This window comes from Odontesthes bonariensis, chromosome 21, assembly GCF_027942865.1.
Source record: "Odontesthes bonariensis isolate fOdoBon6 chromosome 21, fOdoBon6.hap1, whole genome shotgun sequence".
Classification (NCBI taxonomy): Eukaryota; Metazoa; Chordata; class Actinopteri; order Atheriniformes; family Atherinopsidae; genus Odontesthes; species Odontesthes bonariensis.
This window is the reverse complement of record NC_134526.1, coordinates 26,845,314-26,862,755: the sequence shown is the minus strand read 5'-3', so window position 1 is coordinate 26,862,755 and position 17,442 is coordinate 26,845,314. Positions and strand designations below refer to the sequence as shown.

The 17,442-nt window shown below is 40.5% G+C and overlaps 1 protein-coding gene across 2 annotated transcripts; it reads left to right on the top strand.

Moving 5' to 3' along the window:
• The first annotated feature begins 3,597 nt into the window (after positions 1 to 3,597).
• Positions 3,598 to 13,255, top strand: pih1d1 (PIH1 domain containing 1). 2 transcript variants are annotated; one of them, XM_075454391.1, is made up of 11 exons: positions 3,598 to 3,671; positions 5,198 to 5,313; positions 6,869 to 6,926; positions 7,066 to 7,254; positions 10,337 to 10,398; positions 11,055 to 11,136; positions 11,212 to 11,308; positions 11,785 to 11,811; positions 11,916 to 11,994; positions 12,615 to 12,758; positions 13,142 to 13,255. In XM_075454391.1, exons 2-11 carry the CDS (start codon positions 5,236 to 5,238, stop codon positions 13,184 to 13,186), a joined length of 861 nt encoding a protein of 286 aa, XP_075310506.1. In that variant the 5' UTR covers positions 3,598 to 3,671; positions 5,198 to 5,235; the 3' UTR covers positions 13,187 to 13,255. The 2 variants fall into 2 exon arrangements, with proteins under 2 accessions (XP_075310506.1, XP_075310507.1); XM_075454392.1 differs by lacking the exon at positions 11,785 to 11,811.
• The last annotated feature ends 4,187 nt before the right edge of the window (positions 13,256 to 17,442 follow it).

The following is a 17,442-nucleotide window of genomic DNA, read 5'->3' as shown; positions in this document are numbered from 1 at the left end:
TACATGGCCCAGTGACATGTGTTCCAGCAAACATTGTTCAAACGAATAATTTGTTACCCCGTTCCAATATGGAGGGGTCTTTGTTGCCTGTGAAGCTGAAGCGTAAGTTAACTTACAAGAGTCATTACGAGTATGAGGCGAAAGCCAGTTGCAGAAATCCTGGTTGAACAGTTTGATGGTGAAAATAAAATAGTGGAATAATCTAAACCTTTTTTGACCAGAATTTATCATTTGACTCGCATATAAAACAGGTTTCTAGGACTGCCTTCTTTCATCTTCGTAATATTTTTAAAATCAGGAAAATCTTGTCTCAGAGTGATGCAGAAAAACTGCTCCATGCTTGTGTTACTTCAGGATTGGATTACTGTAATTCTTTATTATTGGGCTGTCCCACATATTCTCTGAAAAGCCTCTAGCTGATCTAAAATGCTGCAGCCAGAGATCTGATGAGAACTAACAGCAGAGATCATATTTCTCCAGTTTTAGCTTCTCTTCATTGGCTCCCTGTTAAATTCAGAATAGAATTTAAGATTCTTCACAATGACCGTTGGCTTGAACATGGTTGTCACAAACATCAATTCTCCAAACAGGCAGTTTATGTAAAGAATTGCAATGGTAACCATTATGAAAACAGTATTCCAGCTGTTGATAAGATAGATGAGATATCCATGGTGGATCACAATCTGTTCTCATATATTCACGGTAGATTGAGACAGATAAAACAAACTGGTGATTTTTCACCATTTGGCAATGTTAGTGTAGTTGCAGTAGGGGACTTTTTCCTGTTGCCGCCTGTAAGAGGCAAGCCGTTGTATGTGGAGGACGTTAGTAACACCTTGTGGTCGAGCTTGTTTAAAGTTGTTGAGCTAACTGAAATAGTTAGACAGAAAGACAAAGTCTTTGCTGAGTTGTTAAATAGGGTTAGGTGTCGTAGCAAAAAGACTCCGATGTTGAAAAGTGATTTGGATGTGTTGAGACGCTGTGAAACTGCTGAGGAAAGCTCTGCCTTGCACATATTTGCAACTAATACACAAGTAAATGAGCATAACATGCAACAGCTATTTAAGGCTTGTCCTGAATACGTTGAAGTAAATGCGCAGGATTTTATTAATGATGCGAAAACAGGACAACTGAGGTTGTTAGATGGCCATCATGCCAAAGCAAAAAACACCTGTTTGGCAGAGACGCTGTTCTTAGGGAAGGATGCGCGTGTAATGCTGTGTAAAAATGTTGATGTGGCAGATGGCCTTGTCAATGGTGTCTGTGGTGTAGTTACTGAAGTGCTTATGTTAGAAAAGAGCAAGTTTCCACTAAAAGTCTATGTTAAATTTGATGACGATTTGGTTGGACAACAGAGGAGAAAACAGTGCCCTAACTTGGCATTACATTTGCAAGGCTCTATAGGTATTGAACCTGAAGAAGACAGAGCCACAAAAAACGGTGGATTGCGGCGGCAATTCCCACTGAAACTAGCGTGGGCCTGTACAGTACACAAAGTTCAAGGCCTAACTGTTGATAATGCTGTAGTTAATTTAGCAAAGATATTTTCCTCTGGCCAAGCATATGTGGCATTAAGTCGTGTTAGGACTCTTTCAGGGTTAATTATTCAGGAGTTTGAAGAGAAGCGCATATATTGCAGGGAAGATGTTAAGGATGCCATTAACAGTATGGCTCCTTTTGTGACAGGTGCTATACCTCGGCACACATTGAGGCAAAACAGTTTCATTGTGTTTTCAATGAATGTGCAAAGTTTGACGAGACATGTAGTGGATTTGGCATTGTGTGCAGTTTTGTGCACAGCCCTTGCAGCCTAACTGTATTGCTGTCACAGAAACGTGGCTGCCTGCAGCCTTCACATCGGAGACAACTAAGATTGCGGGGTTCACTTTTCACAACTGTCCACGAAGTTTATCCTATAGTAGCAGGGCTACTATAGGATGCCACGCCCACGCCCTTTAAGTTTTGAAAAAGTTACCCCATTAATTTTTTCCCCCATGTCTTAAGAGTAACCTGGCCAAGTTTGAAGTCTGTAGCATTAAATCTGTAGGACAAGTTCGATCATATGCAAGGCGTGGAATCGGTCAAAAATGGCACCAAAACGCACTTTCCATCCAAAATGGCCGCCTTCCTGTGGACGTGGGAGTATGGTGGCATGAGACTTTTTTGTGCGTCTGGGCATGATGAATGAGTGTACCGGATTTTGTCGTTCCACGTGAAACTAACCCCAATGCAGGGACCATTTTTAAGCATAGTAGGGGGCGCTACAGAGTCAATGAGCGACTCCCCAAAATATAAAGTTTAGATTCTTTCATGTCGTCGACTGGCACGTGGCGCTCCTTTTGCAAAGAATCGGACGGAAGACGGAAGAAGAATAATAATCCTTACAGATACAATAGGGTCCTTGCAGTTTCACTGCTCGGTCCCTAATTATGAACAATTGTTTTTTTGCTTAATAGCTTCCAGGTCATGTGATCAATTGACTCCAAATAAGTGTGGGATCATGTAACCACACTGACTGCATGAGATACACCTTTTATTTTTACAATTTAGTTCTGTTCATAATTTTTATTAATATTTATATGTAAATATTAGCATTTTTGCTCAATAGCTTCCAGGTCATGTGATCAATTGACTCCAAATCTGTTTGGGATCATGTAACTACACTGGCTGCATGAGATACACTATTGTTTTTACATCTGTTCATAATTTTCAATAACTTTAAACACAGTACTCTCCGCTTTTAATGTCCCACATTTTTATTTTGAAAACAGGAAGTTGGAACACGCTACAGTCGTCCTCTCCGTGTGTTTACTGTAAAGTCTGCAATACGGGTGCACTTGAAATGTTGGAGTGGCTTGCGAATGTCTGTCGAATATCCAATTTAAAACTGACTTCACCTAAGTGTTGAGAGCATGCAACTTAACCTAAGCCAGATTTCATTACATTGTATAAAAAGGAGTGTAGTGACTATTTGTCCATGAAAATAATAATAAAAGAAAAGAAAAAACTTTTGTCTTAAGGTTATCAAACTAAAATGAAACAGAACTCAAATAGTTACTTGACGCACTGTGGGTTTCTGGTTTACGCAGTAAGAAGGTCAAAATGTAGTTCATCGTGGGTTTTATTCCGACTTTGCAGGCAAAACAGAACAAGCTTTATGAGATCCCTTCTTGCCTCTCCTGCTCTGATTCCCGTGGCTTGCTTCTGCTTGCCTCATCTGTTCACCCTCTGATTGACGAACTGACAACTGAAACTGCTAACTGGTAAAAAAAAAAAAAAAACATGTGACCACCCAAGTGCGCCCAGAGCTCCCTAAAACCCAAGTATTTATGTGAAACGCCCACTTCCCAAACAAAAAAATAATTAAATTAATTACAAACCAGTTTATCCTAAACAACTCAAATTCAACAAAAATGCTAATTATCAACCAAAAACTAAGCAAATAATATCAAATAAATCTAAATTCTATGGCTTAACTAGAAATAAAGAAATAGCTCCTACAAGGAGTGTTAAGGCAAATGCATTATTAATCACAGTTGGGCAACATAATGGTCAGCATTGATATTGTCGAATGCTTTTAGTCTGAAAAGCTTGGGACGGAAGTTAATGTTGCAGCGAGGAAGACAAGAGAGGCGTCACTTTTCCAGTCGTTTGTCGGTTCGGTTCAAAGAGTAAGCAAACTTTTATCCACATATCTTCACACAGAGAGAGGAGTAGGACGGCAAAAAAAACCAACAACACATATTACACAACAGATACTTAAATTATTTACCACAGAAAACAAGAAAGGGAGTTCCTTTGGTTTCTATGCTAGTAGGTTAAAGCTAAGCTAGCATCATATAAACACCACACGTGAAGTTGCACCAAGACCACTCCACTTCAGGACCACATCTGCAAGTTTGATACTTTTTATTGCTTTTACAGTGAGTTGTGGTGGGAAGCAAATAGTGCGTACTTGCCTATATTTTACATTACACTAACATTAGGATTCACAAGAACGTGATAAAACTAGGATGCTGTTTTAAATGTTTTAACCTCTAGTTTTAAGTGAAAGGTAACTCTATATAACTGCTGTGAATGTGCAGGCTTGATTAAGAGAAATACTGAGAGAAAATCACTGATTGACCATGAAGGTGAGCCGTTGTGTAATTCAAGGCAGGGCAGGATTGTGGGTTCTGTCTGATTCTGAATGATTAGGAGTTTATGTCAGTTTAGAAGCAGCTCTGTGGAGGAGCTGTCAGGGACTTGGTGCAAAACTTGAAACGTTGAACCAAATGTCTGCATTACAAAATGAACTTGTGGAGACGAAAGGAAAATAAGACCAACGAGGAAGGTAAAAATCAGACTTGACACGGATAGTCCAAAGCAGACTTGCATGTGGACAGTATGCTTCCACACAGAGATCTGTCTGTATTATAGATGTTTGCATTCAGCTGTGTAAAAACAGCTGCGCAATGCTGATGTACTTTCACCTCTGCTCCATCTTATTTTCCTTTGTTCTGCTCTGGTTTTAATGGCACCAGGTTGTAACATTTCCATTGCAAAGCCAAACACCGGATCATTTGTTTGTCCTCGGATTGTTCACAAGCCAGATGCAAAAGCTGCTGCTGGCAGCAGTCACACCACCGGCCTCTGCACCTTTGCCTGCAAACCAATTGGTACTTTGCAGATGTGCATGGATATTGATTCATAGTTTGTGTCAGTTGTGCCGAAGCTGTTCACGTATGTGCATCAATTGATCAGCTGTCCCTGTGATCTTACAGTGAAGAATTGCGGTGCAGTGGACAGGCGACATGACATATCTTTGAGAATACACGGCAGTCATCGAGTGTGGCAGCTTTTCTCACGTGCTCTCCCTGGCAAGAATATGTGTGCAGCTTGCAGTCACCGTCACTTCTTTCCTCCACTTTTTTTTTTAAGTTTTGAAAAAGAGCATGTGACGCTGTAAATGTCAAGGTTTACTGCAACAGTCGGGGAAAGACGTAAATGTGAACATAGAGAGCGCAGAAAGTATGTCCACTTTTCCAGTTTTGTAGCGTATACTCTGAAGTGCAGAGTTACCTGAGGACTGCAGTCATGATGGAATTTATTCTCTCTCAAAGATTTCAGTCCTGAATTTGTCTCATGGGCTTGATTTATTGATTATATTAGGGAAAAAAAGGTGGATTTCTCATTTCAGTTCTTTCATCCTTTTCAGTTGAAGGATCCGTTGACGGATTTCACCTCAACGGGAGGATGACGGACTCGTCACTTCTCAGCTCTGAGCTGGAGTTGCAGCAACAAGAGGAACTTTATCAGCAACTGCTGTTACAGGTGATACTGCTCTTACCGTTAGTGCCCAACTGCATAGCCTTTGCTCATCAGATATCACAGGATGTTGAGTTATTAAATGCAATGTAAAAGGGAAAAAGGTTAATAGGCTTTACATGAAGTTAGCTGACTAACTCCCTGAAGGTAATAGCACAGCTTTGTATCTAAAAACCTTTGTAATTATTTTAGTTTACCAATGTTCAGTTGAACTTTTTGGTTTGTAAAAGTGGGAAGCATGTTTTTTTTTACCAAGACTAACCCCACCCTCGAGTCTTTAGTGTAAACATACAGCTGGAGCTGAGGACACAGTGGGTTTGCTTGTCTCTGTGGGTCTAAAGTGACCAAACGTATTTTTCGACACAAACTGATGTTTGTCCACGTCAGTTCTGCCACAGAATCAGCAAATCATCTGCAATGATTTAGTTGAGCGTTCCTGCCATAAAGACTGATAACAACACAGCCATTGGTCAATGCAACATAAAAATATTAAAAACATAGAAACCATAAAAGCCAAATAAATGGTAAGACCACTAAAAACATCATGTAAGGCTGTTTAAAAAGTCAGTGGCAGCTGGTATAAATAGCTCTTCTATCTGTCTTCCTTCTTGGACACGAATCTACGGCCTGACGGAAGTAAAGTCAGCTCAGAGAACGCAGGGCAGCTGGGATCCCTCATGGTTAACCAGGCTTTTTTAAGGGGCCCTGTTGTTGCGCAAGGTGGGGAGGTTGTTGAGGCTGAGACCAACAAATTCGCTGCACGCCTTAATAATGCAGTGTAGGCGATTTTAATTTTATTTATTTATTTTTTTAATTGTATTTATTTTTCTTTTGTTTCTGAAAGGTTAGAAAGCCATACCAGCAGATAAAAGAAAACGTAAGAACGGATTATAAAAAAAACACGATAAAACCTCTTCTTAGAAGTACCGCCCACATTAAGATATCTGAGTTTATGATAAAAGTGCATTCGTTGATGTGCACCTGATGCTCCAATGTCAGCTTGTTGTTGATCACTGTTCCAAAATATTTCATATTTCTGTTTTTATTCCTAACATCAGTTATCATCTCCTTAGTTTTCTTTGCATTGATGTCTAAAAAGGAAGAGCTACCCAAGAACAAAATGAGTGTACAGACCAGACGCCAAAATAGTCGTAAACACAGAGTGACACGGTCATTTTCAGCGACAGGGTCGCTTGTATTGCGAAGGAAAATAGTAACGTCTTTTGTCATATGAACTTTCCACTAAGTTTTCATATATGTTCTCTGAGACTGCCTAACTGCCTACACTTGGTAGTTTGCATGAAAAAAAATTTGTTTATGTAAAGCGTCATGCTCTGTTCTTTATACTTAATTCACATTACAGTTATTAAATTGTTTACATAGCAGCTGATCTCATTTTGGAATGTTTGGGGTTTGAATTGTAAGCCAGAGAGCTTTGAACTTTGTTGGATTCCTGGGGGAATAGTAAAGGCGGAAAGCTCCATTGACCTTTTCTGCAACACAGCTCTTTGCTCTATGCCTACCCTTAAATAACAAGAACAAATTTCTGGGCTTTATCTAGACGGTGGAAAAGCTGCAAACCGAAACTCCAGACTCCAAAGTTATCCGACCTCATCCTGGTAAGCTTCTTCCACAGTAGTCCTTTCAAATTTATTTAAAAACTCAGCATTTGGACGACATTGCTACAACTGTTTGATTCATGTTAAATACGTATAAGTTGTTCCAGTTTGTTTTCTTTCCTGTTTCTCCTCCTCCCAGGCATGTGTGTGAAGACATTGTCAGAGCCAGGCAAAGACAAAGTCTTCATCAATATCTGTCAGTCAAACTCAGTGCCACATCCGCCAGAACTCTCCAGAGAGGAGCTCGTGGAGCTGCTCCAGTTAGACGATCCCAGTAGCTACAGAGTTCCCATGAGCCTCGGCGAACCACACACAGAAGTAGACAACAGTATGTAAGCCAAGGGCACAAGCAGTGTATCTGCTCAGTATCTGCACTGAAGGATAAACTGTACAGAATCGTGTGAACAATAATTGTCTTCTGTAAATTAGGGCTGAACGATATATTGCATTTGCGATAATATCGCGATATGACCAAGTGCAATTTTCTAATCGCAAAGGCTGCGATTATTTAAAAAAAAAAAAAAAAAGCTGCGATTATACTCTGTTCACGTGACATGCGCGAGTAAAACATGTGATATGATCAAACGAGATTGTCTAACCACAGAGGCTGCACTCGGGTCACGTGACACGGGGAGCAAAGTTATGAAACAGTCTACCGGAGAGGACTCGCAAGCAAAGCTGTAACCTACACAATGGCCTCAGGCTCAACAGAACCAGACCCTGCGGGGATGCTAGTTTCAAAGAGGAACTGCACATCAGTCGTGTGGGACTATTTTGGTTTTAAAGTGATGGTTCGGAGTAGATTCACCGGGTCATTTGAACCGTGACATCCAGCCAAGTAGCCCACCCGAAGTTTTTCCGATCTTGGCCGAACATCAGCCGAGTTAGCTTAGCCGAGTTAGCTTATCCCGAATAGCTTAGTAGGCTACAAGCGCTAACGGACCCTGGCAGTATCTCCAAAATTACCACACTAAAATCACATGCCATGACACCAAACATGCATACAAACAGCATACATGCCTCTGTAGAAAACTTCTACAGTAGTACAAATATGGTCTGTACTCACAAAACGATGCATTTGGAAGTTTGTACATAGTCCAGGAGTTTATTATTATCAACACAAGCCTGATAGCTTTTTTGCTGCTAAAGCTGCGTCGACGTCACTTCTGGGAGCTTCAAAGTAAGATGAGGGTTGATCTACTACTGTAGACAACAAAGCAAGGCTGCTCAATTTCTCCATTGATAAAATAAATTCACAACTCTACAACATAAAAATTCATGTAGAATATAGCATATACTTTGTTGTCTACAGTGGTAGATCAACCCTCATCTTACATTGAAGCTCCCAGATCAAGGAAGTGACGTCGACGCAGCTTTACCAGCAGAGAAGCTATTAGGCTTGTGTTGATAATAATAATCTCCTGGACTATGTACAAACTTCTAAATGCATCGTTTTGTGAGTACAGACCATATTTGTACTACTTGTAGAATTTTGGTTCATGGCATGTGTTTCCTTGTTCCTTGTCAACACTTTATGCGCAGATGTTTGTAAGCTCAAAATATACTATTGTGTATGTTCAAATATACTGTTTTGTTAAATAAAAATGTCAGTCATCAATTCATGCATCACCTCATGTCATCATAACAGAGGTCTGTCTTCCAGGAAAGAACAGTTTAAAATTAATGTAATATAGTTTTAGCCATACTGTATGATGTATTGCTTGTCTTTGTTTAATAATACAGAAGACAAAGACCTTAAAAAATAATCGCATCGCAATCGCAAAATTGGCGCGAAAAATCGCAATTAGATTATTTTCCATAATCGTTCAGCCCTACTGTAAATAGGTAAGCTGCATTTCAGCTATAAGAACCTTTTCCTGTAACAAGGGTTGTTTGGGAATTCTTTCCTTTTCAACTGCAGGAACTAGAGGCTTAAAATGCCTGGGTCTTGCCTGGGTAAAAGTTTCACCCCAAAAAACAGCACCGGTTGTGGTACTTTTGATTACCCGACACATTTAGGGTGGTGCTTGTAGCGATTCTTGATTGGCTGAGTATTCCTGCTTCATTCATCTCACTTAATCTTCATCTCATAAAATCTGAACAACAAGGCATGGAAGGGATCTCTGATTGGATTTTTACTCGATGATTATTGCAGTTAAAAGCATTAAGGATAACAGTATTATCACTTGAAAGATAGTCCTGAATTTAAGACAAAATTCATCTTTATTTTATGATCCTTATTTTGACATTTGAATAACTTTCAAAATAGGAGGCAAGGAGCCTAAAAAATGATCCAAAAAAACCATCTGAACCCAACAACGTTTTCATTTTTATCAGCGCCCACCTGTCTCAGCAAGTAGCTTAGTAGCAAGTATGTGTATCTGATGTAAATAAACAAGTGAGAACGGGTCTATCAAAATGCAGAGAACTGACCCGTCTGGCAGTGATAAAAGACAGAAGAAAAAATGGGAAGAGCAACTAAGACATCAAGACAGCTCAGAGCAGCTCAGTCTCTCCTGCTCCTGTTGAGCAGTGTGTGTGTCGCGGTACGAACACCAGCAATCGACTTGTTTACTCAGCTAACAGGCTAAAGATGGCTTTCTTATTTTTTTATTTTAAAAACGTCCAGCCAGAGACCTGCTGTGGCCAAACAGCAGTCGGAAGGATGACACTTAACGCCTGGCGTTGACTAGCTTGTATGCGATGCCAGCAAGCATCACGAGCAAGCAGGTGATTGCGCCGATTTGTTGCCGTAGACTTACGACAGCTGCGTTCTACAGCCAACCAATGTCCTTTTTTTTTTTTTTTTTTTTTTTTTGTAATTCGTTATTACAACATTTATAGTGTAAAATCCAAAATACTTTCTGAACACCTCCTTTCTGATTATTTGGTGTTCTGGTTTTCCTTTTAGGACTTGCGACTTTCTTCCATTCTCATCATGACGTGACAAATGTAACATACAGCACGTCCACGTCGCACTCCAAAAATCGGAATTATTGTCTTTAGTCCGACCAAATCCGTGTGTTCGTTGTTTGGTTGTGAAGAGTTTTAGTACAAACTGGGTTTCATATAATGTATAGGCTGACCGGCCAATCACAATCCGACCATGAGACGCAACAATTAACATAAATCTGCTCTTACAGCCTGTTTACTCTGTGGTTCAGCATGTAAACAGAAAATACATTGTGTCTTGATCAGCACAGACTGTGACTTTAATCAGGTTTGTACATGAAGCAGTTTACATATCAACTGTTAACATTTTCAATTCCTCTCGCTCCACATTGACCCGCTGAGACTGATATGGCGGCACGTAAACTGTGAAATGACGATCCAGCTCAATTAAATGACAAGAAAGCTTGCATCCCAAGACCTCTCCTCAGTTTCTCACGACGTGTGTGGCTCTGTTTCAGACTCCCAGGGTTGCACAGCTTATGATGTCGTCATCAACCAGGAGTTCTTCCAGAAATGTCAGGTTTGTGTGTGGTGGTGTTGTTTTCTCAATCAAGACTATTATCTTCTCTTGCCTCAACCAAAAATCCGTTAGATCTGCTTTTGACTGGATAGAACTCAACTGCCAGGCTTCTCAGGAAAGAGGGCACGTTACCCCTGTTTTGGCCTCTAAGCACTGGCTCCCAGTATGTTTTTGAAATTATCTTAAGATCTTGCCATAGACTTTATAAGCCCTTCATGGCCTGTCACCTGCTTATTTGTGAGACCTTTGAGTAGCGTATGTTGTCTGTACGTTGAACATTATGAAAAATAAACGGGCTGAGATCCTCTGGCAGAAGACTTTTACTTTTATCAACAAGTCTTTCACGATTCTACGTGATTTTTCTGATTTAGTTTTTGATTGATGGATTGATTGGAAAACTGACCCACAGTTTTATTATATTTCACACAGTTGTTTTGATTTAAGTCGTTTTTGCTTCATTTTGTTTTCATCTGTGGCTGTATTAAGCACTTTGTAACATTTGTTTCAAAATGACTGTATAGATAAAGTTACCTTATTTTATTGTTATTATTATTATCATCATCAACCCATACAATTGAAAAGCATCATGTAAATGTAAAACGTCCCCACATGTGTAATATGTAACAGCCAACATAGAATGCGTATGTGTCTTGCAGAAAGATCCCTTGTTCCAGCAGTTTGTTATTCTGGTGTCTGTGGAGGGTTTAGAGAACAAATACAATCTGCAGCTCAACAGAGGTGAGTGTGTGTTTGTGTAACCTTCGTTTGTTATGCTGTAAAAAGTTGAAGCGGTTCAACTTTGTTTTTGTGCAGAGTGGAAGGTGCTGAAGAACAGAAAGTTCCTGGGTTCCATCAGCGAACAGAACATTCGGACAAAGAGCAGGCCGGTGATCCAAGAGCTGCAGTCCGAGTACGTCTCCCTCTGTCTGAAACAAATCATATAAAGAAATTCAATTCAATTCAGTTTTATTTATATATTGCGCCAAATTACAACAAATGTCATCTCAAGGCACTTCAATAATACAGTCCAGTTCAAACCAATTGGACTTCAATTCATTGTAATCGCAATCCAATCAAATCCAATTAATTAAATTCAAAATGAGTCCAATTCATACATACAGAGCAAATTCAAAAAACATTTTCTAGCTAAGGAAACCAACAGATTGCACCAAAACTTCTCTTCAACTGTGGAGAGAAACGGCTCCCTTTTAACAGCTGGCAGAACATGACTCAGGAAGGGTGGCTATCTGCCTCAACATGAAATACACTAATATCTTTGAGTTATTATCGTTAGAGTGGAGATTTCATCAGGTGGGATCAACAATGTGTGTAAAACGAGTACAATCAACATGTACAGTCATCTCCTCGCTGTCCATTTTCCTGCAGGCAAACCTCCCCCGCAGGTGCTAAAAGGTGAGTCACTGTAACTGTCTGCCTTTTGGAAGCTGCATGCAAAGTTAGAAGAACTTTTCTGATGTTTGTTTTTCTTTTTCTTTTTTCCTCTCATTTGTGCTCAGACCAGATTTCACACTGTTTGTGGAGCCTCCTACTGGAGAGCCTGAATACCTCATTGCTGAGATCAAGCTCCCCGGTGTGGTAAGACATGCGTGTGCGGGGTCTCACACACAGTCACATCGTCCGCCTCATAAAGATGGGGTCCGATTAAGCTTCACCACTTTGTTTGGAAATGGTGAAATCTGACAAAATCTAACCACACAAAGTAGAATTTATTTTTATAATACGATTCATCTCCTCTATAGGAGGTACACCTGTACAACAGACTTACATATTCTACACTAAACAACATTTTTTACCTGCACATGTGAACTCTCCCTTACACACAGAAACCATTTGGTCTTGTGAGTACCTCCCTTCCAGTTAATTTCTATTTGACATGAAAGCATGTCAATGTCTCTGAAGGGTTGGGTTGACAAGTCAGTTGCTGCATGTTGGACTTTGTACACTGTGTGATCAGACAAGTTTCCCACTTGTTTGCGTTGTCATCATGGGAAAGTCTCTGAAATTTGATTTTAAAGGTCACAAAACAGCAGTACTTTCTTAGTCAGTCATGCTCAGTGTTTTCGTTTTAAGTCCCAGTAACAGAATTATCTGAACCAACCCATACTGTCCAAAATAATTGAATATTTGTCGGACAAACTGCATCGTCAGTGGCTGAGTGAAGCAGTTTCATCTGGATCAACTTGTCTCCTGTGCAGACGTCATCTCGCTCTCTGGTTCTGGATGTCGGGGAGGACCGACTCGTGCTCACTGCTCGGCCCTCGCTCTTCCATCTTGACATCTTCCACCCGTTCCTCATCAACCAGGAGAACAGCATGGCGCAATACAACAACGGCACGCAGGTATCCAAAGCCAGCTCTGCACAGAGTGCACTCACATTTTTAATTTAACTGTACATAACTGACAGCATCAACAGATGACAGTGAAATAATAAGAGTGTTGCATCACTAACATTTTTCGTAAGACACGTATTCATACACACGACACAGGTCGGTCCCATCCCAGTTCTTACTGTGAGGCTCTACCCCTCTGTTGTGCATAAATAATGAAACACATTTCTGTTCCACATTGCCCTGGAAGCCCTCTTTAAAGCTCCACTGGGGAACCATTTCCTAGCAAAATGTAGACGTAGGGCCAGTGGGAGGAAATGGTATTGGGCCATAATCTTGTATAATACATATTTGATGACCTGACACACGATATCTTCCAATTTTCTCTCTTCCAGATCCTAACTGTCACTTTGCCTGTGGTGTCCTCAGGAAACTTATGAAAAATGTAAATTTGTATATTTAATTCAAGAAAGATGCTGTGATAATAAAGTGTTGTTGTTTTTATGTAACGTCACACTCACGCTGCGTCTTTTTTCTCCACGACTGAAATCTTCATTTATGAGAACACTAAAAAAAGACATCGATCCTGAAGTCTGTCAGACTTTTTGTTAAGAAGGAGCAAATATCTCTCAGAAGATATTGTTTGAAAAGTGAAATAAATGCAGTTTTTAGGGTTTTTTTCTTTATTTTTTTTTTCCGGTTCTCTGGAAAACTTAAAAATGTTCAACCTCTAAAAAAGCTAAAAACATTCAACAAAAACCATTTGAGAGGTGAAACCTTCTGCTTTTATTTAAATTGATGACTGTGTCTCAAGGGTTGAAACATTGCTCACACAAACTGAGCTACTCTCTGTAATGCTTCACACCCAGAAAACAGTTAAGTAAAAACAGCAGGGGTAAGAGATGATTTTGAGTTCATAGAAGTCAAAGAAAGAAGGAAACAAAGAAAGTCTAATTTGTGGTTTAATAAAGGAACATGCATAATCATGGATGCTTTTTAATAACATTTTAATTAAATATCTGTACCCAGCATTATGTATGAAGAGATCATTTTCCCCCGGTGTGGTAAGACATGCATGTGCGGGGTCACACTCATTCGCATCATCTGCCTCATAAAGATGGGATCCGATTAAGCGTCGCCACTTTGTTTGGAAATTGTGAAATCTGATTATATCTAATAACATCAAGTAGGATTCCATCCATCCATTTTCTATACGGGCTGAATCTGTGGGTCCGGTTGCAGGGTGGGCTTGGAGCGTTCATCGGGCGAGAGACGGGGTACACCCTGGACAGGTCACCAGTCCACAGGGCCACACATTTTTGTAATACAATTTATCTCTTCTTTCGGAGGTACACCTGTACAACAGACTTACATATTCTACAATAAACAAGACATTAATTGGCATTTTTTTACCTGCACTCATTAAATTGGTGTGTTTGTGAACTCTCCCTTACACACAGATCTTTGAGTACCTCCCTTCCTGGCTCAGATGTGTCTCAGTGGTGGATTAACTTGATCACAACCCCCACCCCTCCTTTTAAATGAATAAAAAGAATGATTGATTAATGTGTTAGACATCTGCTGATGACTGATTGATTTGGAAAGCAGCTCAAAGTGTAAAATTTCAAATAAAACCAAAATTAAGTATTTACTCCACTTAGTTCTACAACAGCTCTTGGTTCAGTTCACCTTGGTTTGTTATAGGGTGTCATTTTAGAATAATTTTATCAGTTAATGCAAACTTTCAGTTATAAATTTGACATGAAAGCTTGTCTGTGTTTGTAAAAGGTTGGGTTGACAAGTTACTGTATGTTGGACTTTGTACACTGTGGGATCAGTCAAGTTTCCTACTTGTTGTTCTCGTGGGAAAGTCTGAAATAGGATTTCAAAGGTCACAAAAGAGTGATGCTCCTGCGTTATAAAAGTCTCTTACGCATTGTGCCAAGCCACCAGGCCACACATAATCTGCGTACATTGTATCCATGACTACAATCATTTAGATGGAGTAACTGTTGTCATTGGCTCTTTTGGTATGGAGCGCTTTCTGTGAACGGTCACCATTCCCCTTCGTGGAAAAAGCAAACGGATTAAGAAATCATTCTATTTCTGGATCTGCTCCGGAGACTAAGCATGACTCCAAATGAATGTTTTGTGTCATATCTGCTGGATGTAGAAGATTTGTAATAATTTGCTCAATTGACTGAACAAAAATTTAAAAATGGTATCAATAGAGCTGTGATAAATATTGAGCTCTGATGTAGTATGAAAGTAACTCACATTTCTGTTCTTCAGAGTATGTTTTTGGATGTCAAAAGTTCATGCTTAAACTCAAAAATAAAAAGCACAACTCTGGCGCTTTGTTTGGAGCAAAATATATCATTCAGTATTTGATATTCCTTTTGTAACGCTTCCATATCTGTATCTCGGAAGTAGGAAGTTGTAACTCAATATCATTTTATTTTTTACTTTGGTGCTTCCGCTACACATACTGTTGTTGGATATATAGCCTAGTTTACTTATTTTAAGAAGGAGAGGAACTTAAAAATCTCAAGTCACATTCCAGTTGGTATTACCAGAGAGTCTCTATTATGAGGAGAGGGAAAGCTGGCGGCTTTTTCCGGGTGGTACTGCACTCTAGGGGCGCCAACGAAGCAGTGCAGAGCAGGCAGAACTCTCTGGTGATACTATGAAATCCACCTTAGATGCAGCCATTGCTTTGGATATAATTTTTTATATTTTTTTATTTTAATTTTCCTAAAGGCAGGATAAATTATCCTTTCAAACGGCACTTGTTTTGATTTTTTAGACTCACTAGATTTGTTTAAAACACACATTTATTGTCAGTATTGCATCCCGAGTGACGTCACGCATGTGGCATCACTTTACGGCATGGTCAGTCCTAGCGCTGAGCTAGCAGAGAGGTGTTAGCTCAAATAGTTACAGATTTCAGCACAGCCCTTTTACATGCTCTCTGACTAGCCTCTGGTTTAGCTTTGGTTGTTGTTAGCAGCACCAGGTTAGCACTCTGGCACAGTGGACAAGTGCCGTAAAGAAGCCGGTCGTAATCAGCCGTGCGTTCTTCAGATTCCGTTAGCTAGATGCTAGCGGAGACTGACTCGCAATTGCCAGACCTGTAAGAAAACAGAAAGCTATAACTCCCAGGTTATTGTACTTTCGATATAAATCCACATCCCTCTGTCAGAAATCACAGTAATATTTTCAGGTTTTCAGCCGCTAGCGGGGACATTTTTTGAGTTATTAGCGCCAGCTGGCCATAGCAATGGTCATTCTGCACTCGCTCGCCAGCGCCCCCAGACAAAATCAACTGAACTGCAGCCAATTTTTTTATAATGGGGCGAATAGGAAGTGGAACGGCTGTCTGTAAAAGGGCTGTGGTATTACTACCCTGTCAGCAAAATGAGATATATGCATATGCTAATCGACTCCGCCCACAACCCCACCCACCATCAGCTGACACTAGCTTTCGCTCTTTATTCTGACTGTATATACTATGTTATGTTTAGAACAGCTGTTGTGTTTGAGTTAGAGAGCAATTCTCAAAAAGTGGAAGCTAAACTATACAAGATCACATGTATCTAGAAATGTCATAATTGTGTTATATTCCCCTGTTATGGCTTTCAAAAGTATTAGGCAGAGCCAGAAAGGACAAGAGGGACATCAACTGACCTTGTGGGTCAGGTGGGGAGCAGACTCGCTTAGACAGAGCTTACCTTCTAGCTGGCTAGCTTGCGACTTTCTCAGCAAGAGCTTCACTCAGAAGGCCCAGCTCATTTGGCTCCTAATTTCTGGCTTACTTGGCAAAGAATAAGCCAAGAGGTTGCTTGGCAGGGCCTACATCTCTAGAGCCATTGATATCCATTAACAGAGCCGCTTCTTCAATCTCAAGCTGCCTTAATCGGCTTAGCTACCTCTTGTTTCCACCCAGCAAACATGCCTATGTGGGCTCACCGTGGGTAAATATGGGTTCACTGTGGGTTTTCTTTAGGCAGGGCAAACCCACTTATCCCATAGAATACCCATATGGGTTTTATATGGGTAAGCCCACTTGGGGCCAACAGTTGCTTTGCCCCTTTGGACCCCCATGTCAGTTTTCTATGGGCAGCCCATAGAATGGTTTGGAACACTGAAGTAGTCAATCTCACCCAAGTTCCCATTCAAGTGCTCAGGAGAGCAAGCTCGGCAAGCTCCAAGCTCTTGCAGCTCTGGAGATGCCAGCTAATTCCCCTGAGGGCTAGTTTAGTGCTCTAGCTCACAGTCAAGCAACTTCATGGGTAGTTCTTGGTCAAGCTTATGGCCACCCAGCTCTCGACCATGCAGACTTACGTTGGCGAGTTATTTACAACTCCAATCTCCCAGTTGGCTGTCAGAGCATTGGTTCCTTGCTGGGCCTTGATTATACTGTCTTTTCAACCTAGCTTGTGTTTAACGTGTGTGTGTAAACCCTCGTAGCTTACAAGCTTCTTTTTTCAACCATACAGCCCCACCCCACCAGTAGATAGGATTGGTTCCTGAAAAACGTCTTCATTGCACATATGGGCTTTCTGACCTCGCTTTATAAGACTATAAGTGGTTCTCTAGAGATTCAAAGCAGAAATTCTCAGCCAGGGGATTGATTGCTACCAATGACATAATAAACCTGCAAAACAAACCCAAATCATCAGCCCTCCACCACCAT

Excerpts from the sequence above, each read along its gene's own strand:
- pih1d1 (XM_075454391.1), top strand. The coding sequence starts at position 5,236 with ATGACGGACTCGTCACTTCTCAGCTCTGAGCTGGAGTTGCAGCAACAA. Across the intron at positions 6,927-7,065 it reads AGTTATCCGACCTCATCCTG|GCATGTGTGTGAAGACATTG; the intron begins GTAAGCTTCTTC and ends TCCTCCTCCCAG. Across the intron at positions 12,759-13,141 it reads AATACAACAACGGCACGCAG|ATCCTAACTGTCACTTTGCC; the intron begins GTATCCAAAGCC and ends TCTCTCTTCCAG.